Source organism: Choristoneura fumiferana, chromosome 13 (assembly GCF_025370935.1).
Source record: "Choristoneura fumiferana chromosome 13, NRCan_CFum_1, whole genome shotgun sequence".
Lineage (NCBI taxonomy): Eukaryota > Metazoa > Arthropoda > Insecta > Lepidoptera > Tortricidae > Choristoneura > Choristoneura fumiferana.
The window spans coordinates 20,035,988-20,061,296 of record NC_133484.1 but is presented as its reverse complement, the minus strand read 5'-3'; the positions used below and the strand labels follow the sequence as shown (position 1 = coordinate 20,061,296).

The 25,309-nt window shown below is 37.7% G+C and overlaps 1 protein-coding gene across 1 annotated transcript in view; it reads right to left on the bottom strand.

Annotated features, from left to right (window-relative positions):
- Positions 1 to 21,843, bottom strand: part of LOC141434288 (synaptic vesicle glycoprotein 2C-like) — a 28,610-nt gene extending 6,767 nt beyond the window's left edge. Inside the window, exons 1-5 of the mRNA XM_074096683.1 lie at positions 21,765 to 21,843; positions 2,861 to 3,022; positions 2,162 to 2,306; positions 772 to 911; positions 46 to 290 (exon numbers count right to left, since the gene is read on the bottom strand). Of these exons, the coding sequence (XP_073952784.1) occupies positions 46 to 290; positions 772 to 911; positions 2,162 to 2,306; positions 2,861 to 2,993 (663 nt within the window). The 5' untranslated portion in view covers positions 2,994 to 3,022; positions 21,765 to 21,843. The remainder of the gene's footprint in view (positions 1 to 45; positions 291 to 771; positions 912 to 2,161; positions 2,307 to 2,860; positions 3,023 to 21,764) is intronic.
- Positions 21,844 to 25,309: the final 3,466 nt, after the last annotated feature.

Below are 25,309 nucleotides of genomic sequence, written 5' to 3'. Positions count from 1 at the left end.
ATTTGGAGTTTCTCCTCACAAGTGGACTGTGTCAAGTCTACTAACCGGGAAGTCCTTAGCATTCAGCCTGGTGTTGACCACGAAGATCTTCTGCAGCACTTGCAGCGCTTGCTCCGGCTTGTTGACATGAAGCAGAAACCTCGGACTCTCCGGAAACGGGAGCAGCATCAGCACCACGAGAAGACTTGGGATCCCGCATGCGGCCACGAATACTCTCCACTCGGTGTACTTGAAGGCTTCCGTGTCGGCCCACCGAAACCGAGGGTCTTGTATGATCAGCCATGCTATACCTGGAAGGGTTGTGGTTGGCAAAGCGTTAGTCTTGCAGCCTCTCAATACAAAAGATATAAAATCTTGGAGCATTCAGGGCCTGAAGCAAATCAAAACCAATTTATACAAAAAAAGTCTATTAATTGTTGTCTCTGCTGATGGTTTTAGTGCTAGTTGAGGTTGTGTTGTTAAAAGATGAGACAAAAGAAAGAAGTGAGAAAACAATACATTCAGTACCGATATCTAGGTCTATAACAGTTTCATCTTTGATCACGTATTGCGTTGAACTATTTTCTATCCTTCCAAAAAGACCAAATAAAACGAAAAATTTAACCGATAAATGTAATTCTCATCATCATTATCATCTCAGTGTTGGACATAGGCCTCCCCCATAGACTTCCAGTTGCTTCGGTTGAAAGCGGCTTGCATCAACCGTGAACCCGCAGTTTCCGTCGATCTCATTGGTGGACGTCCTACGCTGAGCTTGCTGATATATCTCACCAGGCAGCAATATGCATCCGAATGTCCAGAAGACTTCGAGCCGGCACAGCATGACGTCACGGTGTCGCAGCGAGAGGAAGTCCCCGAAGTAGGGGAAGATGAGGCCAGTGGCGCCGATGATGCCAAAGCCGGAGAAGAACCTGGAAGGAGGCCACGTCTACAAACAATAGGTAAACAGGCTACCAGGGAACGTGGCCTGACATGGTCAGAGGAAATTATACATATCCTAAAACGATCAAGCGAGTGCGAAGCGTCTCCGTTTCAGGCACTATCCAGCTGTTTGTTCTACTTTACAGGTCTCATTTCTAAACCGATTCAAGTGAAATTTTGTGACCAGGGGCCGTGTTTCTGACGCTCGCGATCGCAATTCAGTGTCAGTTTTTGTTTGCGAAATGGAAACGTTAGGCAATGCGGCCTCTGGTTTGATATCTATTATAGGTTTTACTGTCGATTATTTTTGGAAAATTTTCATAATGTTAGAACTGGGGGGAACAATGAGGGTTGATGATATGGCAGTGGTATTGAAATTTCGGGATTTCACTAACCCCATGGAAATATGGCATGACACTAAGTGAAAAAATATATTGAGATTTGTGATATGGGGATTTCGCGTATTTGAGATTTTCACGCTAAAATAGCTGGATAGATTTTGATGAAAACTTGATATGTAGATGAACAAACCTCGGCAATATCACAAAGGCAATATTCGTTATTCCCATGGGATCATTAAAAAATAAATAGGATAAATTGATATGTAAATAGAACTAGCTGAATTGTATTTAAAACACTGTAGAGCCTACCCAAAGGTAAAGTCAAAGCGACATCGCAATGCTTGACAAGGGAATTAAAGTGGCAATTACGAGTAGGTACACAGTCGTTCGCCGCACGCTGCATGCCACCGCCTTAATATGGCCGCCGCAGTAGACGGACAGAGTAATGTATGACGTTCGTTCGCCGAAGTTGTTTGAAACAAATTCGGCAACCGCATTAGGTGAACGACGTAGTGTAATTGCCGCTTAATTCATTATGAAATTATTTATTGTACACCATAAATCAATAAGTAAACGTACAACAAGTTTACAAAAAGACAAAACGCAGGGTAGACAGGTGGTAAATACTTGTGATGCAGCTAACTACCTAGATATCAAAATAACATTGTAAATCAGCTTAAAAAATATCTCGTTGAGTTTCTTGCCGGATTCTTCTCATCAGAGGATTTACCGAAACGGTGGTAGATTTTATTTGACATTCATAAGTGCTTGTTATAGCCGAAATTCAATAAAGATATTTGAACTTTGACTTTGACTTTTCCCAAGACATTCGCCGCATTTGCGCTCTGAACGGCTCTGCCTTTGGTATATCTTTAAGTTGCAAACAATTCGATAGATACCTGCATGCCAGGAAGGCGGGGAAGTTCTGCACCACGCTGGAGAGGAATCCGGCGAAGGCATCCAGCAGCAGCGCCCCTATGATGGCCTTCTTCCGCCCTCGTGCGTCCGCCAGGTTGCCCCAAAAGTATGAACCCACACACATTCCTGGAAAAGTGGGGACTTGTGTGAGTTTGAAGATTTAGGATTTTCTCTTGGATATTTGCGTTGAAAGAATAATTTCTGTTCACCTTTTGTAGCGATATTGAAGGGATATTATACAAAGCAATAAAATTGTACGTTTTGATAGTGGGTTTAGAAAAAAGTGCATTTTTTGAGAAAAGAGTGTTTTACAATCCTGAGCCCATTTTAAAGCCCATTCAAAGTTAAAATGTATTTATAGCAAAAATACAAAGATTGGCTTAAACATGACAACATTATTATGTTATTAAACATCAGTTATTTTTCTTATAAGGTAAGGACAAAAAATGTAGTACGAGTATGATTCTAAAAAAAGTGATTTTGGTAAAAATTTGACATCCGACCTATTGTTTCTGATGTCCAGGTAAACCATGCAATGCATATAACCTTAACCACTTTATTAAAAAAGATGATAGCACCTTCGTCAATCTCTGTCTTTTTAAGCAACTCTAAGGACTGAAGCAGTTTCTATTTCAAAACTTTGTCAAAATATATATCTCCTTACCCATCAATATACGTACCTATGAGGGGTGTGGCGGTGAGTCTCCCTTTATCACTGGAGGACAGTTTAAAGTCGCATTCGGCTGCTGGCAGCACGAAGCTGAGGGTGGTGGTGCTGAGAGCACACACAGCGTACACGGCTCCGCAAGACATGAGCAGCAGCCATTGGAAGCATCCGTAACCTGACGACAAGTAGAAAGAAAGTAGTGAGAAAGGTTCTAAGTAATGTCCGAACGAAACATGGATTTTGCCGAAACCCGCTCAGCCCTTAGGGTCATACAAATATTAGTCCTTAAATAAAACTAAATTAAATACTTAATCGAATATAATATATATTGTAAAATGAATGTAGGTAATAATGATGTTAATAAAAGGTTCGGTTGGAAGGTTCGGTTTTGACTCTAGTTTCGGCAGAAACCGAAAGCGTAACCGAAACTTTAATAGATGTGGTGAAATCTTTGAACAAAATGTTGGTAGGTACCTAATTAACAATGAAACACCGATAACTCTTGTGGTATAACAAAAAATCCGCTATCCTATTTTTCCGCGAAAAAGCAATGTTGATAAAATTAAATAATAAAAGCCTATTCTTAAAAAGGCTATGACTTCTAGACGCTCAGTTCTGGCTTTAAAACCTTTTTTAGGTTTCAATTTTTTAACTGTACTACCTTACATCCAAAAAGCGTTTAATGTTAAATTTTACAATATTAAGTTAGGATAGCAACCTTACTAAATTTAAAAACCTTTATCTAATAAATAACAAAGTGCGCAAAACAACATTTGTTTACCGACGACGCCATCGCTCCCCATTGGTACAAAACACAAATCAAACTCGGATCGTATAACTACACTAGGCGCGCGACCTTGCACTCCCCGCGTCAGGGCCACGATTAATTGGATTCTAACTAAATCCCATTTGGGGCTTACGCACTATTATTAGGCTGGAATCAGCGAATTTTAAAAGTGTTGTCAGCAGTTTTGTGGATTAGCTTGGTGTTTGTTTATTTACCGCGGTTTTCCTATCATGCCTACTTAATTATAATAGGGGGACTTCAATCATCATCATGACTCAGGAGCCAAATAATTGCAATTTATAACAGTACGTGTTACAAGAGGGCGGGGGCTAAAAATGGTCCAAATTGGTGTGACGTTATGGATGGCCCTAGTCACTAGCATCAGTTTTTCGACGCCCGTGTTAATATCGATTATCTGTTAATTGACACTTTCAGTATCGGCATCGAATAGAGCGTGTTGCGGTTTTATATATCCGTATAGATCTATTGAATAATGATTTTCCGTCGTCTTTTGTCGGATAAGTTCGTTTTTATATTGCTTTCTCAATTATAGCTTTAGTAAACTTCAGTAAGCTAGTTGAGAAATACTAACTTTTCCGACAAAATACGACGGCAACACATTATTCACAACATACGTTTTTGGCCACCTTAAGACCGATTTAGGCTAGTTGACATTTGAAGTATACGAGTATAAAAAGTTATAGTATTAAAACAATAATGATTAGTGAGTTTTCAAAAGTTTATACTGAAACGAATAAAGTTTGTTATGTTTTATTACCATAAATTTATTTCAAACGTATATTTAAATAAATGGATATAACCGGTACAATGGCCACAAACGGTACTTCTGCCGTATCAATCATTACTCGTATGTCTGACTGTTCTTCCGTGACAACAGTAAATCTTCTTCGAAACTATACTCTTTTCTCAAAGGGTCGGCAACGCATTCGCAACTCAGCTTATGTCATGGGTATATTCTTCAGGTTCAATATTTGTACCTATCACTATTTATTTACGTAGTTCACGTGCGCTCGCATTGTCGCCTGTTACAGCGTCGACAACCCGTTATATAACAAAACAAACAAACATTCAGTGGCCACGTGTTGACTTTGGACTCTGCGCGACTATTTATATAAATCGAGCCGGGAGTAAACAAAAGAGACACACACATTGTATACCGCATGGCTACAAGGTTGGGGACAAGATTGTTTTCCGGCTCGCTTTTCTTGTTTGTGCTTTGCTTACTAAAGGTAAAATAATTCGATCATATTGAAATTAATGATCATATCGATTTTAATAGAAAATTATGTTTGTTAAAATTAGATTGAACATTTGTCTTTCTGGATGAGTTTTAAGCCAACTAAAGGCTGACCAGGAATATAAAAAACCTGACGCGAGGGCAGCACTTCTACGTTTTTCTCAAAAATTTCCGTAAAAGTTGACATGATTATTTACATATCAGAAGGTGGAGTGCATAGTTTATGGTCAGCAAAAAATTAAAAAGTTAAAAAGATTGCAGGTGCGCTACACAGATTACTAATATGTAGCTGTGCGCTAGCTCGACAATAATAAATTAGCTCGCCTGCAATCAGTCACGTGAAGCTTGAGGTCCAAATATTTGTATGAAAAACACGAATGTTTATTTTTGAATATTGAGGGTTTTATATCTATTGAATTTTGTATCATTCTACATAATAATGTAAGTTTATCTGTTGGTACTACCCATTTACACAAGCTTTGCTTACTTTGGGACTAAGCCAATTAGTGTTAATTGTCCCATGGTATTTGTTAGGTAGGGTGTTGCTTGAAAATCGAGTCGACTTTTATAAAAGTCGTTGTTTCGTAGTAGCCCGCCAGGCCTTAGACTAGTCTGTTATTCCCCGAAACTTTTCCACCACTATACTATCCATCATCCATTAGAATACGTCCCCGATGTTAGTCCGACACATAAACCCAACAGAGCACTTTATGGGCCACGTTTAATGGCCCTTTTGATGGCGACGAGCGCGGCGATTTCATTTCTAGTATTATTTGTATTGAGACACGTTTCAAATCCAGTTTATAAGACGTTTGTGGATGTTTGGATGGAGATATTTGTGATTAAAAAAAAAACTTCATGATTTGGCCGACTTTTCGGTGAACGTATGTACGAGTACCCTAAACTTCAGTCTACTGGTGTAGTCGCGTCCGACCTATGTACTTAGATTTGAAATTGAGACCTCCAATTTACAAGTCCAACACACTTATTTTAAAATTTATGACGGTGGAAGCATTCTACACTTCCACTGAACGTAGATAATAATATAGTTTAGATATAGTTTTGTAACTAAGGGACCCCATACATCCCCGTATTATTATTATTATTTATTTATTTTTGTACTTTTTTCTTTAATGGTATACTGTAGTTTGTAAGTATTTTATCTGTAATTATATTATTATGAAAAAAAATACTTTCTGCCAAGTTTCTTGCGGCGCATTCTTCTTGGCAATGATGGTCTTTCCGAAAGCGCTGGTAGTTTAAAAAATGACTTGTAAAAGTGCCCATTGCGGCCTGAATAAATGATTTGAATTTTGAATTTTGATTTTTTTTCCAAACGCTGTACCACTGAATCCACCGAAGGCCTATCGAATTGTCAATATTATTTCGCGTATTTATTTCACGAAAAATCATTATATTTAGGTAATTAACGGACACGCGTCTCCTCAATTATGCGCGTTTACCCAGTGATTAGTTGAAGCTGGATCGATTGTTAAAAAGTCCTGTAGCAAAATTTCCATATCACCAGATACGGGCATACGGGTCAATCACGGTCACCTTTGTGTAAAAAAAGGCGAAATCATTTGAACCGTTTCCGAGATCCTCTAAGCAAATATATAAGGAAAACGTACCACTGTTCATCACTGTCCCAATAGTTGTCAGCTTTGGTCTTATTGTCATTAGCAATAGAGATGACAGCAGGGTGGTGTCGAGCACTCGGACATTTACCTTAAGGGGCTGTTGCACCATCCATTGATTAGTGTTAACTGACGGTTAAATGTGATGCCGTCTCCGTCTATTCAAACAAAATAGAGACGGCATCACTAATGGATGGTGAAACAGCCCCTTAATGTACAAGAATTGATCAGACATGATCACTAATGCTATATCATCGAACGCCGAGAACAAAGTGCAAACAATTTTATTAGTGATATCGAATACTTATTGTATTTCTTCATAAACTTTCTAGAATTTTACATTTACGTAAATGAAATATCGCCAATCTTCAGACAGTTTTAGATTGTCAGACATTTTTTTAATCAGTTAAGTGTTTTTCTCAAAATACCTACGTATAGAGTACAACGACCTCGGCCTACACGTTCGTAACACTTCGGCTGGCGTTATGGGGCGCAGGTTCGATAACGAAGTGCCGGGAACGTTTATTTGTTCAGTTTACAGTGTAGGTACTATGGGAAAAGGAAAGTAACAAAAGAACAAAAACGATAAAATGTATAGATGGGGTGGTTTAAAATAATACAAAAAAAAGAATTTAGCAACACACCATTGTGCAAATTTTTCTACTATTTCCATCAGACTTGGATGATACAGGCCTTACTCCGAAGTTTGAAATTCAAACTTCACATCATGCCATCCTCGCTAATATTCACGATTCGAAGTTTGAATTTTGCATTTTGTACTTACTTGCCCCAGTTTTTTGACGTTTGAATTTTCGAAGCTAATCCTAAAGCATGTCCTGAATACTAAAAGCGTGAGCAGGATGGCACCATTTGAAATTCGGAGTATCACCTGTGTTAAGCTGTGTTACGATCCGAGTGAGCGTAAAGAAGTTAAACATAAAATCCTTTAAACGTTGTCTGGTATATTCCGGGTATGAAAGTACAAAACAAAGGAAAAAAATAAATTCGATGAGTAAGTATATAATAAACTAAGAATGTTCTTGAATATGAAAAACCCTTCCGGTGCATTAGAACCTAAGCTCTAGTTACCCTATTGCCCTATTGCCTATCTAGTGGCAATTTATAAATATTTTAGATACTTCACCCCTACAAACTTTAACTTAGCGTCACTGCCGCTATGACCCATCTAGACATCAAAAATGCGCTAGGGTATTTTTGTAACCACAGTACTTTATTTTATATTTCCAAAGAAATTGAATTAAGCTCTAAGGTTTTTGATGCAACTGCCAGATCTAATCGATTTCGTTATCCCGTTTCGACATCATTCACAGTCTTAGCATACTAAACAACTCTACACCTTTTTTAAGTGTCAATTTAGATAGTGGACTAAATAAATAAAACCATGTCAAAATAACATCTTCATCGAGAGAAATGTGTACTTCTGTGTAAGAGCCAAGAATGTGACGTGTAATTTTGGATTGAAAACAAAAAGTAATTGTTTTCCTCCAAAACAAGTCGATGAAATAAATGACACTGAAAAAAAGACATTAAAAATGAGAAACAGTTTAAAAACAAACATCATTAAAAACAGTTTTTCAGCTACAGAACAATACCTACCGACCGTCGATTAAACGTATCTTCAAAGCATAAATTAAATTGAAACAAAATTATGGTTCCGTCCGACGTTTTCATATTCTCCGATCTGATATCTTTTTGGCTTCCGATATGATACGAGGCAAATAAAATACATGAACTATGAGCAGTCAATGCAAGAATACGTATCTATGTATTCGATCCGCTCAAGAATATGCTAATGAAGTGAATTAATTTATTTTGCTTCCGACATCGCAATAGGGTCTTTATAAACTGTGCAAATGTGCGGTGTTAAACTCTAAAAAGGAAGGATTTTTTTTAAATTACAGTTGTTGTTTTGCTTCAAAGGTCATTGCCACGCAGCAAGCTACGCTGGATCGTAGCACTTAAGAGCTACGCGTCTACGATTTGCATAGCTACGAACATCTATGTTGTTATAAATTTCATGATGTATAATACCTAACCTATGTACCATCAGCCAAATATGTGGTCTACCACCCTAAAGTTGATAATTGTTTGCATGTCATAAAACAATAATGCCAATAGACGTGTCTGTCAACTTGAAAGTTCGACTTTAGCGACATATTCATTTGATAGGAACTTGTTTAATAATTGATAGACCACTTATTTTGCTGATGGTACCTAAAAATTAACACATGCTTTGTAATGTACAAATAAAAACTCGCCTGAAGTTAAATAATTTCGAAAACCGCATTGAAACACTTTGTAACCCCAACTTTTATTTTTTATTTTTGATACAGGCTTCACACAGGCTTCTTACAATTTTGTCACAGTAGTTCACAGGACAAACTTAAAAACTAGTTACCTACATTATAAAAGCGCATGCTCACAATGTTAGTTATATCGTTGTCACACCCTCTTTTTTTTCGACTATGAGTAGAAGCTTTTCATTCTTTGAAAAATCCATATTGGGGAACTCATTATTCACTGTTATTGGTATTTTTCTTCACCTCTAAGAAAGATTACTTCAAACAATTTCTTTCCTCACGGATCTCCGGCAATAAGTTATTTTTACCCTGACAATGCGCAGAGTAACGTCGGTTTGTTATTGTTCGTTTGTTTGTAATTACATCGCGATATACGACTCATGTCCGCGGCTTCTTCGCATTTTCCGGGAAACATTTAGCAGAGGCCTACAAAATTCGGAATTCCCTGATTTTTTGTTTGTTAAAGGGATATACGTTATTTGGATAATTTATTACATACATTTAATGAACATTTTATAAAAAACTCACGATTACAAGTCAGGAACGGTCAAAACTAACTTTAACATTTGAAACTACAAAATTAGTTTCATGGTGTGATTAATATTTTACTTGAATTGATGATGTAAGCTAGAAAAGTTGATTCGGTCCTATCAGATATTCGACCCCATAAGCTGCGGCGACATGGCGACTGGCGCCATGAGGGAATTCCCATGCAATTATGGGAATTCCGAGTCGATACAAACGCATTGTTTGCGTTAATGGACTACCAAGCGAGTTTATTCTATGCTAGCCAACACAAGATCTGGGTTTGTTTTCCTGTATATAATTTCACTAATAATTGCAAAAGTTGTTTATTTGTTACTTTTTCTTCTAGATGCATGGATTTGGATAAAATTGCTAGATAAATAAAATGATGGGACACTTGACACCAATTGACCTAGTCCCAAACTAAGCAAAGCTTGTACTATGGATACTAGGCAACGGATAAACATACTTATGTAGATAAATACATAAATAATATATATTAAACATCCAAGACCCGAGAACAAACATTACAACATTCAAATATCTGCCCCGGCTGGGGTTCCAACCCGGGACCTCAAACTTCGTAGTCAGGTTCTCTAACCACTTGGCCATCGTCATAGCTAGCTGAATCTTGGGAATAACACCTTAACTTAGTCTGTTTTTAAACATCTGAGACTCGAGACCAAGCATACCTAGGTACTATTCCATGCAAATCTGCCTCGACGAGATCGAGGCCATGACCTTAAGCTTTGCAGCCGAACCTCTTACCACTAGGCTATCCGGTCGTCAAACATAACTATAAATAGCAGGCCTCCTCTCGGAATGAGAGGGCTTGGGACGGCCCAACCCAGAAACTAAATACGCGTCGCGTGGGAGCTCCGTAGCGCTAGTGCGGATTAAGAACTTCAGACACAGTATTTAATTTCTTCGAAGGTGTGCAAGTTTTCAAAATTCAAATTCAAAAATTCTAATCATTTATTCAGTAAATAGGCCGCAATGGGCACTTTTACTCGTAATTTTTTAAACTACCAGCGTTTTCGGAAAGACCATCATTGCCAAGAAGAATGCGCCGCAAGAAACTTGGCAGAAATTCATTTTTTCATCATAATATAATTACAAATAAATTACTTAAAAACTACGGTATACAATTAAAGAAAAAAATACAAAAAAAATAATGATAATAATACAGAGATGTTTCTTACGAGGCTTTCCCTCGCCATTAAGCTCGTAGTAAATTTCGAATGAACTCAGATGCGACCCCGGTTTGAACCAACGTTTCTCTGCTTGAGACGCCATAGGGAAAACCACTAGGCCACTAGGCTTTTAATAGGTATAGATAGATATAATATGATTAGTGTTATCTCCGTGGGTAGTTGGCGAGGCTTTTAGCTAAGTGAGGGCTCGGCGCTGACGTCACTGATGAAGACGCCCATCAGCTTAATCACTCGAGTCCGATTGCTACCCAGGGCTGCTACGGAATTTGAAAATCGAAGTTCGTATCGTACCGTCCCTCACGCTCTCGTGTTAAATAATATAAACGTCAGCAGGACGGCACGAGACGAAGTTCAAATTTTGCAGTTTGTAGTGTAGGGTCTGGGTTGCCAGGTCCAAATGCTTTTTTCAAATCCAGTTCAAAGTACCCCACTGCAAAAGCCTTACTTATTTGCTTGGGCCTTATTTATTGTTTCAGTTTGTATTTTCGTTGGATTTCACGGGATGACCGTGAAAGTAACAAATTTGGAGTTGAAATAAATAAAATACAAAAAAATTCCAAAAACCAATCTTAATAGCGACATCTCTCCTTCGGGTGAGCGGTTAGTTCCGAAGGTGTTGACGTCTCTCAATGAGAGCTAAAACATAGATGTCGCTATTGTCGCTGCTTAAGTGACTAAGAAAAAAGCTGGCTGAAATGTGTGGTGCATGGAAGAAATTTGTGTCTAGACTCCTGTCCAGTGGTGGTGTAGGGGTATGCTGAGGACCATGACATGGCATGGCATGGCATGTTTTAGTTTGTAATTTCGTTGAATTTCACGAGATGACAGTAAAAGTAACATTTGTAGTTGAAATAAAAAATACAAAAATACTCCAAAAACCAACCTTACTTATTGTCTAAAGCACTTGGAATGACAATTTGTCTTCGCGTGTGACAACGCGGTATGACTTCGGTTCCACGCTCATTCTAGCGTCAGTTCAGTCCATACTAATATTATTGAAAACGTTTAATTTTCATCAGTCTGGACCATCCCGTCAGCCTGAGAGAATTACACGGTATTACGTTTTCACAGAGGTAAAGTATCGCTAGATGGCGTTAGGCGTGAGGTCCGTTTGACGTTTGCTCGTGATTGGTTAAATAACTAAATGAGCCAATCGCAAACAAACGTCAAACGGTCCTCACGATACTAACGCCATCTAGCGATATTTCGCCTCTGTGAAAACCCTTATTTTACCCTCATTCTGACCAGAATGATGGACTGAACTATACTGAGCGTGTTACCGAAATTTATAAAACGAGGGTAGATAGAGATGGCGAATGCGATAGCGACTGTCGTAACGTTAGAGAATACGGCCTTTGGAAAATGGTCTAATTTTCTTTCAATGAGCTATAAACTTTGCTCACCCGCGACCTTGCGATGGCTACGTCTATGCATGTCTATGCAGCAAATGTGTTCACCTTCTCCGTCTCCATTTTGAAAGAACACACACATCACACAAACTAAACTATCACCACCACCGCACTACACTGACGCGTTTCGAACCGACTTCTTCCTACGAGCAACACAGCCGTTCACCATTTTGAATCTAACATCTGGTAGCATGGTGTAAGGTAGTGTTGCTCTGAGTAGTAGTCGCGGGTGAGCAAAGTAATTGTCTATAGATTATTGATTATTGGTATTGATCTCTTGTCTGGGTGAGCGGTTGGTTCCGAAAGAGTGTGACGTCTCTCGATGAGAGCGGAACATAGATGTCGCTAGTGCTGCTGCATAAGTAGCGTAGTAGAAATAAGCAACCTGAGATATGTATGCATAGGAAAAATTCGTGTCTAGATTCCTGTCCAGCGGTGGTGTAGGGGTTATAGCACGCAGCACGGATTGCTGAGGACCTGGGTTCGATTCCCAGCGCTGGTCTCTTTTTCTGGTATTTCTGTGCATCCATATCTCAGTTTGTATTTTCGATATGGTTTCACGGGATACCCGTAAAAGTAACAAATTTGGAGTTGAAATAAAAAAATACAAAAAGACTCCAAAAAAAAAACCAATCATTATTGATATGAACCCCGCAAAGTAGTGCTTCAATAAATTATTCATTTTCTTTCCGTCATACGTCTCTTTCAAGAGTATCCTATATCTTTTCGACTTCCTCTATCATGTAATGTTTTGAACATTTTGGACACATAAACGCACATTTTTTTATTACATGTAAAACTTAAAAGGGGCATCCTTGTTGGTTAACGTTTGATAGTTTGTTAGACCTATATAGAGTAAATTGCACCATATTTGACCAAATAAATAAATATGCTTCCTTCGGGGTGTCGGGTAAAAAACATTCAACATCAGAGCTGTCTAGAAATAGATATACATCTAAACACCACCGTATTATCAATTGCTTAAGTGGGCGTTCGGTATTTTTAATCGCCTAAACAGCCACGATGTTTACGACGGCAACTGTACCTACCAACTTAACAAAACTTTCCCTCAACTCAAAGCGCTTTATACTCCCATGTCACTGCATTTGATATCCCCCAGAGATAAGTGGGGGTTGCGTTATGTCGATGACATCATATCGCTTAAAGCCGTAGTTTATGACAAAATAACGTCATAGAAAACTAATCTTAACTTCTTTGCAGCAATATACTGATAATTGCTTTAGGGTGAATGTTCACTGGAGCGGAACGAGGCAGGAGCTTAGCGATGGGGTAATGCGGAGTGAAGTTGCGGAATGTTTCTGTCCACAGGCGCGGAGCTAGATAGCGGGGCTGAGCGAGAAGAATGCGGAGTGGAGTTGCGGACTTTTCCATTCGCTTTCTCGCTCCCCACTCGCGCTAGTTTGTCTGCCTCGCTTCCCCGCTCTTTTTCCTCGCTCCGGTTCCCAGTTTTATATGATTTTTTAGGCTAGTTTCCAACTACCCCAGTCCACTGAAGATGAGAGTAGGTTTATTGCTATCTATTGGTGGATTTTTATCTCGCTCGCCGCTCTGTTGCCTCGCTCGGGTCCAGTGGACAGGCAGCCTTATCTGTTAGAGACTGTATCTCCTAATTATGTCGTGCTTTTTAAAGTTCCGTACTTTTAGAAGGGTAGACATTAAGGAAAAATTAAGGAACCTTGTGTCCACTTCGTTTTTGGTTCTTTTTTCTGAGAAACGCATGGATATATCAAGTTGAAAAGACGACTTGAGAAAAGCTGTAATGCTAAATTTAAATTTATTATTGGCTTGAAATTGTTTACTTCGGTACAAGTAGGTACAAAGTAACAATGCATAAATCGCAGACTAAACTGTACCAAATCACAAAAACTAATACAACGAATCGCACAAAAAAACACTTTGCTACACCGCTATAAGAACTTTGTGAACCACATTGTGCTAGACCAATTAAAGTCCAGTAAACAGAGTAAGGATACGTCGAAAATTAAAAAGAAACGTTGCGGCGGCTTTGATCGCTGTTTGTTTTGGCGGGAACGACGCGGGCGCCATTTGCAATAGCTGTCACGGCCATTTGGGTTAACTAGAGATAACAACTAGAGGCAATGGTTCTACAAATTAAATGAGAAGTACTGGATAAAAAAAACTGGTCTTCCAATTTAACTACTTATTCTATTTGTCAAACGCAAATAAAAACACAAAAAATAATGTTCCAATGTTTGGAATAATCTTAAAAAATCACAAGGCAGTATATTAACTAATTTCTACCAATCAGCAAACAGCAGAGCGTTTGTGTCACGCCATATAGTGATTTTTTTTTGTTATCTTTTAAATTCAACAGACGATTCAGTTCATTGATAGAATCTACCTGGTCATTGGGAGGCATTATATATACTGAGCGACAAAAAATCTGGCCCTCAAATATGCAGTTATAGGTAATTTGTTATAGAGAGTGGGGCCAAATTTTGTGCCGCTTAAGTATATTATTATTTTGCACCAAACCGCTGCTTTTTATTTTCATACCTAAATAAATAGTACCTTAACTTTATTTACTGTCATTGACAGAGTCCCATTGTGGGATTCACATATTTGACGAGTGAAATTGATATAAAACACATGAGAAACATCAAGAATACTCATTTTTAACGCCTTTAACAACATAAATTTAAAACCTAAAGTGCCTACAGCAAGCGTCAAAACTTTCACAGTTATTGAGTGACGAAACCTCCCAGCCATTTTACTTCTAACAGCCTCTATTTTTTTTTATTTGTGTATTTTAGCCTCTGTCTTGCTCTGTATTGCTGTTATAAATAAATCTTTTTCTTTCATTACCACATGCATGTTAATGTTTTGTTGTTTATGTCTAGTAAAGAAAAATAATATTGTCATGATTGACATATCCATTGTGATCTACTTCAAGATGTGCTTCCGCACAATAAACATCGTCTACCATTACGTGTTATATTTTATTTAAACTCTAACAGGTTATGGGCTATCAATAAAGAAGATATAACATCAATATAAAGATAAATATAGTGAATAAATGTGTAAAAGTACAAAATGTAAATAATATGTAGACAAATTGAAATAAGAAAAATGAAGATGTAAAACAAAAGTCGTCGAAAAGTGTCAACTGAAAAATAAAAACGTCAAGAAAATAAAAAGAAAATGGCTTCGTCGAATTTTCCGCAACTAAAAGCTGAAAACTTTAATAATTGGCTTTACCGTGTAAAATGCGTTCTAGAAGAAAAAGGATTATGGGGTATTATACAAGAAGACGAAAATGTAAGTAAATTAAATAAGGAAGAGATTAAGAAAGCCAATGCAAAAGCCAAAAATATTATTGTTCAATGTCTCCCAGACAAATATTTAAATATAATTACAAAATGCGACAATGCAAGGAATATGTTAGACATATTAAAAGAAATATTCCAGAGGAAGAGCGTTATATCTACCATACTTTTAAGGCGAAAGTTAATAAACCTAAAACAATCACCAGACCAAAAATTAGAAAACTATTTTGAAAATTTTGACAGTATAACCAGTGAATTGGAGTGTGCTGGAGACTCGTTAACAGAACGAGACAAAATCGCTTATCTACTAACAGGCCTACAAGAGAAATACGACCATGTAATAACTGCCATCGAATGCAATACGGGGTTCCAAGAAAGTACGTTAAAACTAGATTTCGTGAGAGCTAGACTACTGGACGAAGAGTTAAAAGTGCAAGAAATGCCAACCAACAACAGTCAGGATACAGCATTCGTTACATGTTATACCTGCAAAAAACCAGGACACCTATCAAGAGACTGCTACAAGAATGTCTGGCATAGCCGAGGTCGCGGACGCGGACGAGGAAGAACGAACAACCGTTACCAAAGATATTCACGTCATCCCAACCATTATGGAAACATAGCATTCGAAGAAACCGGACAAAAGCATTTTAATTTTTGGACAACAGGAAAAATCAAAGAACCATCAAGACCTACGAACGGAAACATCGAATGGGTAATCGATTCAGGATGTACAGAGCATATGATTAACGAAGATTACGAAAAATGTATGACCAACGTCAAAACTTTAGAAACACCGATCAAAATTTACATCGCAAACGGAGACTACCTGATGGCCGAGAAAAAAGGTTGCATATTAATGAAATGTAACGATGTGACAATAAATTTAGAATCGTTGATTGTCAAAAATCTATCCTTCAATTTAATGTCAGTGAAGAAAATGGTTCAAAATGACTTTCACGTAATTTTTAGCAAACAAAATGTAAAAATAGGCAGGAAAAATTCTAATATCTATGTGTTTGGTTCTTGCATAGGTAATTTATTTCTATTAAATGCCGAAATATGTTTAGCTACTTGTAGCGCAGCTTTAAGCGACGACGACTTGTGGCACAGAAGATTGGGTCACCTCAACCGAAGAAGTCTACATTGGATGCGGCTGCCGACTAGCAACAAACCCTGCTCTCCTTGCATGATGAGTAAGGCGACGCGATTACCTTTCGTACCTGTCAAGAGGCCACGTTCAACTTACATAGGTGAGTTAATACACACTGATATTGCAGGTCCTCAACGTACACCTGGTATCAACGGAGAAATATATTACCAAGTAATAATAGATGATTTTTCACATTTTTGTTGTACATATCTTTTAAAACGTAAAAGCGAAGCCACTGCCAACTTAATCGAGTACATTCGGAGATTAGAGATAGAATACGCAACAAAAGTAAACAAAATACGATGCGACAACGGCGGAGAATTCAAAAATAACTTTTTTGAACATTTTTGCAGAGAACGAGGAATAAGAATCCAGTATACACAAGCGTATTCGCCACAACAGAACGGGTGTCAGAAAAATGAACAGAAGTTTGATGGACAGGGCAAGGACACTGCTAGTAGAAACGAATTTACCAAAATATCTGTGGGGTGAAGCAATTTTATGCGCAACCTACCAATAAATAGATGCCCTTCGACAGCTGTAAACTTTAAAACGCCTGAAGCCATTATGAGAGGTAAGACTGACTTATCGAGATTACGAGTATTCGGTAGCAAAGCCTGGGTAGTAACTATGCCCAGAGGCGACAAACTAGAAAAACGAGCTAAGGAAATGCGAATGATTGGATATGCATCAAACGGTTACCGCTTATGGGATCCGAAAGCAGACCTTATATTAATATCTAGAGATGTACGATTTGATGAGAATGATTTTGTATACGAGAAAAATATCAAAGAACAGAATGATCAGAGAATAAGTAAACAGAATGATGACGAAGATGATGAAATAGAACAAAACTGTAATAAACAAACTACGAATGAAGAGGAGCAACCAATAGAACAAGATACAAGCGACGAAGTACGAAGAGAAGCACAAGAAGCACCACAAAGGCCACAAAGAGATAGGAGGCCACCACCTCGATTCGAAGATTATTACACAGCAGAAGAGGAAATGTATGATGCAAATATAGCATTTTCTCTAATAGCGGACTCAGACCCGCGTAGTTATAAAGAAGCTGTAGACAAAGGAGAAGAATGGAAAAAAGCAATAAATGAAGAAATAAAGTCACTTGAAGAGTTGAATACCTGGAAAGAAGCTGAATTACCTAGAGGAAAGAAAGCCATAGATACAAAATGGATATTTAAGACGAAACAAGATGGAAGAAAGAAAGCGAGATTAGTAGCTAAAGGTTTTCAGACGGATAACATTCACAATGTTTATTCACCTGTTGCAAGAGTATCGACAATAAGAATGATGTTTAGCCACGCAGTACAAGAAAATTTTCCTATGAAACAACTGGATGTTCAAACTGCTTTTTTGAATGGATATCTGCACACAGAAGTGTACATAAAGCCACCAGAGGGCGTTGAGGTTTCAGCGGGAAAAGTATTAAAACTACAAAGATCGTTATACGGATTGAGAGAAGCTCCAAAATGTTGGAATGACCGATTTCATAATTATATAGTAACACAAGGATTTGAACAATCGAAATATGATTTCTGTCTGTACTACAAAGCCAACGTATGGCTACTTATTTGGGTTGATGACATTTTAATAACGGGAAAAACTACAGAGATAAAGAAAACAATAGAGAAGCTGAAAGAAGAATTTAAGATAAGAGATTTGGGTGAAGTCAGAGAATACTTAGGTATGGAAATAAAAAGAGAACATGATAAGCTGAAAATTAGCCAAACTAAATTGATTGAGAAAGTACTAGAAAAATTTGGAATGACGGATTGCAAAGGAACACAGACGCCTATGGAACAAGGAACTCCAATCAAAGAAGAAGAAACTGTAATTGATGTGCCTTATCGTGAGTTGATTGGATGCCTTATTTACATCTCCACAGTCTCACGTCCAGATATTACTTTTGCTACGTCGTATTTAAGCAGATTTCTAGACAAGCCAACAAATACTACGTGGACATCAGCAAAAAGTATTAAGATATTTAAAATTAACTTCGCACAAATGCCTGACATACACGAAGACGCAAGACAAACAAGTGTTGTGCTATACTGATGCGGATTGGGCGAGCAACGTCGACAGGAAAAGCGTAAGTGGTTGTGCTATTTTTCATAATAGTAATTTGGTATCATGGTTCACAAAGAAACAGCAGACAATCGCTCTATCGACTGCAGAGGCGGAGTACGTGGCAGCAGCCATGGCTACAACGGAACTCGTCTATTTAAAAGGTATATTATCTAATTTTGGCTATAATGATATTAAATCGTACTTACACATCGATAATCAAAGTGCTTTAAGAATGATCGACTGTAACGAAAACAGTAACAGAACCAAACATATTGATATAAAATATCATTTTATCAAAGATTGTTACAATAAGAACATGTTTAAAATGTCATACGTTCCAACTAACGAAAATATCGCAGATATATTCACTAAGCCATTGGGCAGTGTGAAACACAATTATTTTGTAGAAAAACTTAAAGTATTGTGAGTTTATTTAATGCTGAAGTGTCAATGTTTATGTTAGTGTAGTTAGTTAGTACTAGTAATGAAATGAATAATAGTGCTGTGTATGTTTTATGAGTATATTTGTATTACCCCTGTTAATTAATACTTAATGATTGCAATTTTAACTGAAGTTAATATTGAGGGGGGGTGTTAAGGTTTTGTTGTTTATGTCTAGTAAAGAAAAATAATATTGTCATGATTGACATATCCATTGTGATCTACTTCAAGATGTGCTTCCGCACAATAAACATCGTCTACCATTACGTGTTATATTTTATTTAAACTCTAACAATGCAAACTTTATTGTATGGTTACGTCACGGCCGTATATTGTTTATATCCTGTTACACCATAACTGTGGTGCTGTGGTACTGGCACTATTGCTATATTGGTGCTATTGCCCCTCCCCCCTCGTTACCATGTTCGTAGTTGGATAAACACAGCCAGAAGGTCAGTAGTCGGGTTTGAAGGCTTCACTGGATTTTATAGAATACTATGTATGAATATGAAACGCCTGTTGACATACTAACTGCCAAATTGTCTACTGCACACACGTGGCTTATCATTTCCATAAGTACCTACTCATAGTTCTAATTACCGCAAGCAAAAGTCGTGGCTATTAACATTATAACAGTGTCATGTTAACAATTACATATATTATTATTATACCACCAACCGTCTTGTCAAAGTCAAAATATGAACCTGGCAAGAAACTCAACAAGGTCTATTTCATTAAGTCTCATTCATAATATTTAAGTTTATAAAGTGCAAGCGCTGAAAATGTATTTTTACTCGACTACGGCAAACCCAAAGCAAGAGTTATGATTTTAGCAGTCTATGGATGTTTGTTTTGAAAATGTATTTTTTTTTATATTTTACTAAGGCAATAAACAGTCACGTAGTTAGACATTGCATTTAAAACATGATAGACCTGGAGTGCCATCATAACAATAATAAAGTACCTATACATCGGTAAACAGGAATGGTAGATCCAGTAGAATGGCATTGCATTTGAAGTAGAAACAGGTAGGTACAGTCGCATTCATAAACTTGTGAGCAAAAATCTGATCAAAAATATCTGAAGACGACTCTATTGCTAACGGCTTAGAAGCGTGTTCAGACATTTTTCATCAAATTTTTGCTCACATACTGCACATACAAAGTTTTTTTCTGTAGATCGACTCACGCTTGACTGGTTGTTATTATTGCACAATATGCTGTATATTTATCTCTATTATCATTCCAGTTTGAGGATTAAGCATATTTTATGCTTAAAAGTTATAGAAATAAATCAAAAACAAAATAACACGTTTCTTGTATGGGGACCCCCCTTGATTTTTAATTTTGGCTGGCTTTTTTATACGGATCCCAGTGCCAGTGGGATTTTTAAATCTTATCGACTCTCTTAACAACCAAGACCGTTTTTTTTTGCTATGTGAAAATGCTTTATGCATACTTCCGTGGATAGTTATGTGGGGCTCTCTGAACTTAGCATACCCACTAAAACAAGACCGTGCCCTGACTCCGCTTCCGTTTCACCACAGCATAAGTAATAGTACAAGTACAGAAGCCTCACTGCCGTACAAAAGTGACGTTTAGGCATAAGAATCGTGCCTACTGTATGCTTCTCTGTCCATCGCATAACTCTTATTCACCCGCACGCGGTACGTGTAGTGGAACAGCACACTCTAGGGGGCCCAAACATCTACTTGTAGCGGAAAATAAAATCGCGGAGTGAGCCGCGCCTGTTTTCACTTTCGCCTCGTAGTTACCGTAAAAGTTGCACCCTTGCAGTACCCCTCCCTGTCTGGAAATAGCTGGCCCCTCCCTAGGCCACGGCCACGAGGCCACAGTGTCAATTATGGCCTTTATAACGCCAAGACAATTAATTTGAGTCGTTACTATAAACGTTAATAAACTTCAGTGGTGAAGTAGGACGCGTTTTGGGGACGTACGCCAAAGTTATATTGTCAATTCAAGGTGAAAAAAAATATAGGTCCTGGAGAGAAACCGCCTTACATCCTTTAGAGCATGATTATATTTTATACGTTTTTTTTTCAAGTGGCTATTTTTGACGAAAGAAGAAGAGCGCCTTTTCACAATAAAGTTTCGCGTCTTCTGTATGCTGCTAAATATATATCTTACTTTGAAAAACACCTAGTACTTTGAAATATAGTATACGATTCTACAAAAGAAATAAATATTCTATGATCTTTATTTGGCGAGACTTGTTACTCGCCTTGGTTAAAAAAACTTAAGTACATACCTTCTTCATATACCTTTTTCATATTTACTTTATACTTGTTTATTTTGGGTTTATGTAATTTGCGAAATGCGAATAAACGTTTTCTATTTCTATTTCTATTTATTTCTTCAAGAAATACCATTATAAATTAATTCATCATCATCATGCCAGCCGAAAGACGTCCACTGCTGGACATAGGCCTCCCCCAAGGCTCTCCACTCATCTTCTTTTTTTTAAATTTTAAGGGAAAAATGGCTTAGTCGCCACGCTTGGCAGGCACTTATACCGATAGTTCGCGGAGGACGCTGCTGCCCACCCTCAGGTTTATCCCTAAGTTGCCTCTTACGACACCCACGGGAAGAGATGGGGTGGTGCAATTCTCGACCGACACCACACATTATTTACTTAAACATAAAATGATTTATGGGGTTTACTCGGGTTTGGATTCACATCCCTCTGCTTGAGAGGCCATAGGTCAAACCACTAGGCCACCACAATCTTTTAAAAGCTATTAAAACAATTTCCTTACCGGCGTGATGCAGCGCAGTCTCAAAGGGCGCCCTGCGCACGCGCTCCTTGCTCTCTGCCAACAGACAAATATAGATCAAAATGGCTGCCAAAACCACAACAATTTTATTGACAAGAACAAAGAGTTTTTTGGCGATTTTATGGCTGATGGTGACACATCAATTGGAGGAATTTGCGGAGACGAGCCGTTAACCTTCTAACGCCCAAGTCAAATTTTTGATTTATGAACATCAAACTTTATGTCATTATGATAGAGATTAACAGGAAACTAAAGTACATATGTTATATTTTTTTATTAACCTTAGCGGTCCCCCGACACCAACGGCGCTTAGATAAAAAAAATATTACTAGGTAGTACTTATACTAAATTAACTTAGGCTAATTTTGCGGGAAATCAGCATAGTCCCACGAGATAGGATAAACGAATTATTCGTAGATGAAGTTTCGGGCAACAGCTATAGGTAGTACATAATTATTTTTTACTTTTTAGTTTTCTTTTTTGGCGGCGTTTTTTTTCGGGCGTTTTTATGTTTTGCTGGCGTTTTTGTGTCGGGGTTGTTTGAAATTTTTAATTTAAGTTTTTTTATTTCATGTTTTTTAAACTGGTATATTTTTTTTAGTGTACTAGTGTGTTGAATATCCTGGCTGCAGCATCAGCTCATCCTGTTGCCACCATTGCATTGTATGTAGAATCAAATACTGATCGAAACGAATCCAAACACGATATATCTGCTATGGTTTTATCAAGAGTGTGCCTGCTAGTCTTCTGGATATCTTATCCTGGCTGCAGAATCAGGCCGAGAATTCCATAATCTTGCATAGTTATATAGCATACATGGGTGTTTCAAATTTTAGATCCCAAATATGTTTGATAGTAAAGTATTATACCATTATGCGTCTAAGATTCCTACCGCAGCGAACAAAAGAGCTGATGATCTTGAAACGGCTGAACCGACTTTGATAAAACATATCTACGAGTAAGAACCATCGCTAATAGAAAACCTGCTTTCAAATTAAAAAAAACCGCATTCAAATCGGTCCACCCGTTTAAGAGCTACGGTGCCACAGACAGACACACATAGCAGTCAAACTTATAACACCCCTCTTTTTGCGTCGGGGGTTAAAAATAAACCAGCACAAGATCAAGCTACTTAGATCGATTGTTCGCCCTCTAAAACGTCAACATAGCATCGCAATCGTTAGAACCGTTTCAGAATTCCCGAACTAAATAAATTTTCAAGAATTGCTAATTAAAGGTATTACATAGTTGTTATTTAAAAGTAAAAGCCGTGGACTTGACCGACATTCTGCGCCGGAGTGGAAATAGCGCGACCACAGTGCGAGTGACGCGCGTCGTCGGCGCAAGCGCATCGTACCTACACAGGCCCTAGTACTACGAGGTGCAAAATACGAACTTTGTGCCTTGCCGTCCCGCTGAGGCTTTATATTATTTAATACGAGAATGAGAGGGATGGCACGTTACGAACTTCGGTTTTCGAAATTTCATTGTAGCCCTCCAGTGTGTCGCTTATTTCTGGTCAAATGTTTCCATTTAAGATAATCTTTCCTGATTTCCACATCTCAATAGAATAACTTTCATTAAAATTTTGTCCATTATGCAATTATTCGCTATGTTAACCGATGGTTATGTTCCCAGAAATTATGCAGTTTGTTGTAGATTTCGTTGTTATACTGATAGTATGCAGATTTAAATTACTTATGCATTTCGTTTACAGTCAAGTACAAAGGTCATGTATACATATTTTTGTAACTTTGGCCGTTTGCACTAGACTGTGATATATATATAGCACACAAATAGTTATACATCCCCAAATTTAAATGTAATAGCCATGGTCTGTAAAGTAAGAAAAGATAGCAATTAAACTGTGTATAAAAATCTGGCGATACAAAGGTAATGTTTACAAAGTCAGCAGCGCCACGGATAGCCACAACATTCAAGTGCTAAGTTATCATAACAAAGTACTCTTTGTACGTCTTGTGCGCGGAGGAATTGACTAAAGAGTAGAAATGTCGGGTGACACTCTTGCTTGAAGCTCATGTCAGTTTCTATGGCCGTGTACGTAGCCGTGTACACAAGAAACAGGGTCGGTATTTCCATGTCGGTATTATCCGGGCCAGCAAAGAGTGTCACCCGAAATGTCGTTTAAAAAATACAGGGTATCTGAGGTTTGCAGTTTTATAATTAGGTCAATCAAGTTGGTATTCGTTATTCTGTCCCTTACAACTCAGGAGCCATCTGTGATACACTTTCTTATATTTTTTTTGCAATTTAGGCATTGCTACCAGCATGCTTTGGAGATGAGCCATGAAGGAATTGCCTTAAAACTGTCACAACTCTTAACTTTTAGTGGATTAATACCCCATAAAATCATGTTTTTAAGAAGTCACCGAGGAGAGATTACTATACTATATATATCATAAAACATCATATAGGTAGCAATATGCTAGACTAAAACTTTGCTAAACATTTAACACCTTGTACAACGTCTCTACACACTGGACCATGGCCTGAATCCCTTCTCAGAAATAAATAATAAATAAATAAATATCATGGGACATTTGACACCAATTGACCTAGTCCCAAACTAAGCAAAAGCTTGTACTATGTATACTAGGCAACGGATAAAACATCTATATATATAAAAGAAGAAACTGACTGACTGACTGACTGACTGACTTATAGATCAACGCACAGCCCAAACCGCTGGGGCTAGAAACTTGAAATTTGGAATATATATTCCTCAATAGATGAAGACGCGCACTAAGAAAGGATTTTCGAAATTCCCACGGGATAGGGAAATATCTAAATTTTTTTCGCTTCTCTGTTTGTAGTCGAATCTCCGAAACTATTGAGCCGATTTTAAAAATTCTTTCACCGTTAGTAAGCTACACTATCCTTGATTGACATAGGTTACTTTTTATCCGGGATAATGCAAAATTCCCGCGGGATAGAAATAAATTAATTCAATTTCGGAGCTAATTTAAAAATTCTTACATATTATGTGATATGACTATCTCCAAATAACAAAGGCTACTTTTTCTTCGGGAAATTACAAAATTCCCATGGGATAGAAAAAACTGAATGCTACTTCGGGGATGATTTTAAAAATTCTTTCACCAATAGAAAGCTACACTATTTCTCATTAGTATAGACTACTCTTCTTCGGGAAAATGCAAAATTCCCGCGGGATAGAAATAAGTGAATTCAACTTCGGGTCTGATTTTAAACGTTATTTCCACCAAAAGTAAGCTACAGTATTCCTAATTGACATAGGATACGTTTTCCGGGAAAATCAAAAATTCCGCGGATAGAAATAAGTAAATTCAACTTTGGCTTTTAAAAAATCTTTCATATGATATAATTGACTATCCTCGATTGACATAGACCACTTTTTTTTTCGGAAAATCCAAAATTCCCATGGGATAGAAAAAAGTGAATTCAACTTCAGAACTGATTTTAAAATTCTTCCACTAATATAAAGCTGCACTATTGCTGACTGGTATAATAGATTACTCTTCTTTGGA